This window comes from Seriola lalandi, unplaced genomic scaffold (assembly GCF_002814215.2).
Source record: "Seriola lalandi dorsalis isolate HSWRI2012SDOR001 ecotype SW California unplaced genomic scaffold, Sedor1 jcf7180002052504, whole genome shotgun sequence".
NCBI classification, from domain to species: Eukaryota; Metazoa; Chordata; class Actinopteri; order Carangiformes; family Carangidae; genus Seriola; species Seriola lalandi.
The window spans coordinates 691,277-697,906 of NW_019523057.1; the positions used below are offsets into that span (position 1 = coordinate 691,277).

The window sequence follows — 6,630 nt, forward strand, 5'->3', positions numbered from 1 at the left end:
AAATGAAACATATTAAAGGTGAAGTTGCCTGATGAGAATTTACGATTACAATGCACTGGAAGATATATACACAATGCACACATAAACATCTCACCGCAGATGAAAGGTAAATGAGGACAGGGAAGTGAAATGTGGTTTCTCACACACACACACACACAAACACACACACACAAACACACACACACACAGAACCACCAAGGGGAAATTAACAGTGAGGAAGAGGCAAAACGAGCGTGCTGTCAGTAAGGTTTCTTCCTCATTGGATGAGAGTTCCTCACATCCCTGTGATGCACCCTTTAGAAAACAACACTTTCTTATTATTATTATGTGATGATTTTGATTTTTTCCGATACACACAAAACTCTTTTACCTCTTTAAAAATCCGTAGGTGTTTCTGAGAAAACACATTGTCGCAAAGCTGAAACCTTGCGCTGTTCAGGAGATGGTTTTCACGGCAAAGCGACCGTGTAAATTATAGTATAGTGCGCAGAGTGCGGCAGGATGTAGAAGAGACTTGAACTCAGCACTGAGAGCAGTTACAGCAAGGCGGTGTCAGAGAGGACACAGTGAGACGGTGTCACACTACCCGTCTGCATCACGAGGCATCAGGTGAATTTCAAAGTTTTTTTGTTTTGTTTGTTTGTTTGTTTGTTTGTTTTTATATGGACCACAATTAAGCTCTCATCACCTCTCATCTGTCTCCTTTACAGTTTGGTCTGCATTCGTTCACTGAAGGTGCGGGTGTTTACCTCGAAGTCGTTGGCCTTGTTGTAGTGCATGTTTAGTGCCCGGAAGAGCTCGCAGTCGCGGCTGACGCTCAACTCCTCGGCTCCGGTGACTCCGTCGTTGATGGCCTGGCGGGCAAACTTCTCCATCTGGATGTAGTAGAACTCCCTGAAGTTGCTGAACCATTTGATCAGCTGGGAGGTTATGCAGCGGTTAAACTGGAACGAGAGACGAGGGGGAGTTAGCACTGTTTGGTGTCAGTCTGTTTGCGTTTATTCTCAATTATCACTTAAAAATCTCAGACATTCTGAGTGGAAATACACGGGATCTGTAAATACACTTGAGGAGGGAAGACTATCGTGTGTTAACCTTATTAAGCAACTGGATTTGAGCATGAGAGGAAGGGAAGAAGTGGAAGGGTGACAGCAAGTCAGTTCGCATCAGGAAGCTGGGACATGAGGGGTTGACTTAAAAGAGTGTGAAGAAACAGAAAGAAAAAGATGAAAGAGTAGAATAAGAGAGAACACAGGTCGCGGAATGAGGGAAGATAATAGAGACATTAAGTAAGACAGTGAGCAAGAAGGGGGGAAGGGGGAGCAGGAGAGAGTGTGTGTGTGTGTGTAGTTCATCTTTCCCACTGGGAGCAGACCCCCCCCCCCCTATCATAACCCTGAAAGTGGAGGGAGAGGTGGAAGGCGGGTGGGGGGTAAGACCGCAAACACATAATTGACCAGAAAAACGATTAAGTCATCATCTGAAGCGCCCTGGCCCGCAGGGGGCTCAAACATGTACTTAACCCCGTTCACCAATTACACCCTGATTCTCCTCCCCTGTCCGCACCTCCCAGGCAGGAAGAAAGGAGAAGAAAAAGCAAAAAAAAAAGACAAGAAAGAGAGAGAGAAAAAGACAGAAAGAGAAAGACAGAGACGATAAGCGCCGCAGAGAAGGCTGTGGCTATCTGATCTGTGCCGCTCGGCTGGATTCAATAGGGCGAGGTAAACCTATTAAGACCCTCGGCTGGTCCCAGCTCTTTTTTTCCGCCTGGTCTCAGCAGTGAAAACACACTGTCTAAACATCCAAACCACTAGATAAGGACCTCAGGGGCTCAGGATCCTTCCTAGCCGAGTCAGCTCAGATCAAACCCCTAAACGCATTAATATAACAACTTTACTTCACTTCAGCGACTCCTCGTAATTCCATCTCATAATTTCAAAATTCTGGCCTCCGAAAAGTTGATACCCCTAACCATCACCCACGCCCTTCGTTCAAACATACACACACACACAAAAAAAAAAACACACACACACACACACACACACACACACACACACACACACACACACAAGGGCCTTCACTCCTCCCTCCCCTCTGCTCTTTTTGTGGTGCTGGAAGAATGGGGGGACAAAACGCTACTAAACGCTGAGCGGACTGCTCGCTGGGGAGGCAGAGCGGTTTTGACATGGAGATTAGGCTCTGGCTATTGTTCGACAACACACAGACACACACACACAAACATGCACGCACACTCTTCGCGATCTGGGATGGCAGTCAAACGCACGCAAGCACATGAGGATGGGAGGGCGAGGCAACAGAACAGAAAAGACAGGCAGAAGCGTTGGCGAATCAGAAGAGGCGAGATAGTTGGACCAAGGTGGGACGGGGCTAAAGGAGAGGGCCGTGCCTTTCTGGAATGATGACATAATGGCGGAGTGGAAAAGAATAAGTCCGCTTGACATTGTTTGGCAGGGGTTTGGGAGGGTGTGTGCAGGGGGAGAGGAGGGGGTAGCATGGTGGCTGTCCTAAAGTGCAGGGCGAGCATAAATGGGGAAATGAGGGAGGGAGGAGAGGAGGACGGGTGCAGGTCAGCGCTGTCGGACAATGGCGTTTTGCTTGTGTGTGGGGGGGGGGGCAGAGGGTCGGAACGTGAGCAGTCAGCAAGCTGGGGTCGTGACATCGGAGTGTCAAACAAACAAACTACTGACACTTACAAATACATCGGCTGCACGGGGCTATTCTTAAACACACACAATGTAGCAGACAGTCGGAGGGTGACAGAGCACAAACACACTGTTACACTCAAGCCGCCAGCGTTGTATCAACCTTTCCTCGCGCGTAAGATCGGAACAAGTCTTACTGGGGAGAAACAAGTGAATTGGTGTTGATCTGTGCAAGCATGTGTGCGTACATGCATGTGAGCGCAAGTGAGACTGAGTGCTACATACCGAGATTAAAGTCAGTGAAAGAGTTACCATCGCTCATGCAGGGGACCTTTGGTGTCACTGCAGCCGAGTGATGGATAGATTTGTCACTTTGGACAAGGATTACTTTATTATACCGACAGCTCAGGAGAAGACGTATTAGGGCCCGTGCAACTGAAGTGAACTGTGGCTCAATCACAGCGCAGAGCGCACAAAAGATACAATATTTACAGTACATGCAGGTAAATACACCAAATTATATCATATCCCCATCTACTGCACTCAACACACTCAGGGACTCAATTTTGGCAAGTCACCCTACAGCTTCCAGCAGTCTTGGTTCATTAAGTTGCTGGTGGGGGGACAGAGACCCCCTGATAGCAGCTAAGGACGAGTGTGTTCAGTGTAAAAGGAGGGAATCGGTTCAAAGAAGCACATCACTGCAGCTCCTTAATCAGAGCTGGCAGGGGTCAGCCAGCACAGACATGAGATGCAGTGAGGAAAATGTGTGTCTGTGTGTGTGTGTGTGTGTGTGAGTGTGTGTGTTTGAGTCAACGCACTGCATTTGAGCATAGTGTGTAAGGGAGCGTGTGTGTGTGTGTGTGTGTGTGTGTGTGCGTGCGCCTGGCTGAGAGGCAGATGAGAGAGAGACAGCGAGAGCGTGTTTCTCACACTCACACTCAAGAGCCTGTGAAAGGTCAGCGCTTAGTGCTAACAGCACAAGATAGAAAGTGGCGCACGCACACACACACACACACACACACGCACACACATGTCCTGCTCATGCACAGACACATACTTAAGTCCAGAATAGGAAAACACTCAAGTATCCTTGGTCTAAACTATATCAGTCACCTGCCAGAAACATTCAGGCACTGTGCCAAACTTCCACACACATATCAGCTAATGTATTAATATGTATAGTAAAACTGATTTTACAGTTTTGTATTTTGGTTTGTTTAGGATAAAAAATGTTTAGCCGAGAAGCATTTGGTTGAAAAGCCAAAGTGTGTCTCTAGCCAATTCTTTCTGTGACACAGTGGTCAACAATGGAGCAGAAAGCACACAGATGACCTCAGAATGCTAAGCTACATCCAGAACAACCGGAGAGGAGAGCAGAAAGACAGAGAAGCCTGTACGGGCCTCCCTCTCTCCCTCTCTCTTTCTCTTTCTCCCTCTCTCTCTCGTAAGCCCCTTCACAGTCATCAGGGCTTTCCAACGTTTCCTGTTTTCGCAGGGGTGAATTGTGGGAGATAATCTCCGGCTGCCTATTGGCTGACTGCACACAAAAAGCGGCCCTGGAAAGCGGGCTTTTGTTACTGCGGCGACTCAAAATCCAGCCGCTGGCTTTTCTTTCTCCCCGGCACCGCCGAGGCACACATACCATGCCACACCATCAGCAAAAAAAAAAAGAAAAGAAAAGAGAAGGAATGACATATAGAAAAGGGAAAACCCTCCTGACCCCCGCTACTCCACAGCACATGACTGGCCCATATACTGAGGCTTGTTGCGAAAAGAGCCACAGAGATGAATGCAGGATGGGGGTGTGTGTGTGTGTGTGTGTGTTAGACTGTGTTTACTTAAAAATGAAAGACATTTGTGCATCAAGGTGCAAACATCCTATAATGATATGCAGCACATCCATAAACATCCCTGTTTACAAAGGCAATAACTTCAGCTGACTTTATCAATTGACCGAATATATTTATTTAATCTGTTCATCAATGTGTTATAATTATTCATCTTTCATCAAAACACTATCTGCAATAATAATGAGACGTCTTAAAGCTGCTGGGATGATACCGTAGGCCGTCATCAGCAGCACCAACAATGGTATTATGACACATCTGTCAAAACATTTCAAAAACACCAAAAGTCAGAAAAAAGTCACAATCGTCTTGAAAGGAGCTTAATCAAGGGGCAAAACGGCTACAGCATCCCCAGTTGTTAGGGCAACCTACTTCCCACGTTCATTAGGTTCTCAACAGTCAAGACCTGATTAGTCGAGACCTGATTAGCCTTCAAGACTTTTGTCTGAAGACTGCCACTCGCTAAGAGGCTGCGCCGGCTGAATCTAATTAGATAGTCAGTCTCATTCCCATACATGTCTACTAACTTACAGCTTGACTCCATTGTTCTCTACTGAAAACAAAAACCCTTAACTACCTTGACCTTGTTTAAGTATCTGTTGAAGCCATTCATCAGGAGGCCACCTCCTTGGGAATGGTAAGTCAGTGAAATAAAGTGGGTGAGGCCTTTAATAGTAATTGCTGCTGCAAGTTTTAACAACAAAAAAATGTCCAATAGGTGGGTTGCTGTAATATTGGGGGGCGGGGGCTTTGTAATGAATCAACATTTACAGGTGCATTCCGGCTTTGCTCACACGTGTCCCGTTTTCAACCAAACCAATGAAAAATCTAAGAAAGCCATGTGTGTTGCGAGTCACGGTTGGTGGTGATGGCATCCAAGAGGGGGCAGCTGGGAGAAAAGGGAACCTTTCTCTTCTGATTTGAATAAGATGGCCTGGATCTGTCACAATGTTTACCCCTCCGTATGGTACGAGAGGGGCACACACACGAAACAGCAACAACACCAACAACCACGGTCGTGCACACTACAACGGCCATTGTGTTGATGTTCTTGTTTTTTTTTTTGTGTGTGTGCAGCTTACATATTGTGCTTTGTTTTCTAAATTTCCTTCATTAAACTCCCAGTGGAGCTAACGCTCATCCTTGCCATGTTCCCTAAACAGACTCTTTCTCCTCTCCCTCCCTCTATAAAACCATCCTCCCTACACCTGCTCAGATAACCACTCCTCCGTCTCTAGGCTCCATCCTCCTCCCTGCCCTCTCCACCCCTCCATTACTCATGCCGCTCTTTATCTTTAGAATACTCATAGGCTCTCCAGCTCCCTCATATAAACCCATTCAACTTCCTCTTCTTTCATCTTTTGCATAAAACCATAACTTACTGAGGGAAAGGGCCTCATTTTGAGACAGACAAGCACACACTGTTCACGACAACTGAAGCCGGCAAATCACAATTAATAAATCAAACTTCCTCTTTTAAAGCCGGGGCTTTCACAAATGTACAAGGAAGAAATGGGACAAAAGACAGGAAAGAGTGCTATCTGTCATTACACTTAAACAAATTGCAAAAGCAGTCACCATTTCAGGAAAATAACAGGTACCACTAATGAGTTTGAAAATAGCAAACCAGAGAGAGCCACAGAAATGTCTTCCCAATTTAAAAAGGAGAGCATCGCAGGAGATTTGGCAAAATGTTTGGCAAAGTTTGTAAAGTAAAAGAAACACTAAAGTGCAAGACCATGTCCAGACTCACCTTGACATCAGAGAAGAACATCTTGAGCATGTTAGAGCTCGGGTAGCGGGTGTAGAAAAACATGAGCTTGGCCTTCTTCAGATGATTTGGGGAGAGACCCTCCTGGATCTGCAAACAGCTGCCATTAAGGACATTAACGATTGTTTGGAGGGAAAACAACTGATGGTAGATGAGGCAAATGTGGCGACTGATGTTATCAGAAATACAATATGTACTTGCTAATAATTGGCAGTAAGTTTGGCAAGAAATCATTTGGATGATGGTTAAACCAAATTTCCTTTCAGGCATGGATGCAGGGTTGCTGGGAGAGAGAGGGAGGGAGGCTGTGTGTGTGTGTGTGTGTGTGTGTGTGTGTGTGTGTGTG

General features: G+C 46.2%; 1 protein-coding gene across 4 annotated transcripts in view; it reads right to left on the bottom strand.

Moving 5' to 3' along the window:
- Nucleotides 1-599: 599 nt before the first annotated feature.
- Nucleotides 600-6,630, bottom strand: part of LOC111650594 (prospero homeobox protein 1) — a 16,269-nt gene continuing 10,238 nt past the window's right edge. For 3 of the 4 annotated variants that reach the window (XM_087172386.1, XM_087172384.1, XM_087172385.1), the window contains exons 3-4: nucleotides 6,267-6,374; nucleotides 600-944 (exon numbers count right to left, since the gene is read on the bottom strand). In XM_087172386.1, coding sequence (XP_087028512.1) covers nucleotides 705-944; nucleotides 6,267-6,374 — 348 coding nt within the window. In that variant the 3' untranslated portion in view covers nucleotides 600-704. The remainder of the gene's footprint in view (nucleotides 945-6,266; nucleotides 6,375-6,630) is intronic. The other variant, XM_023400505.2, reaches the window with a different exon arrangement.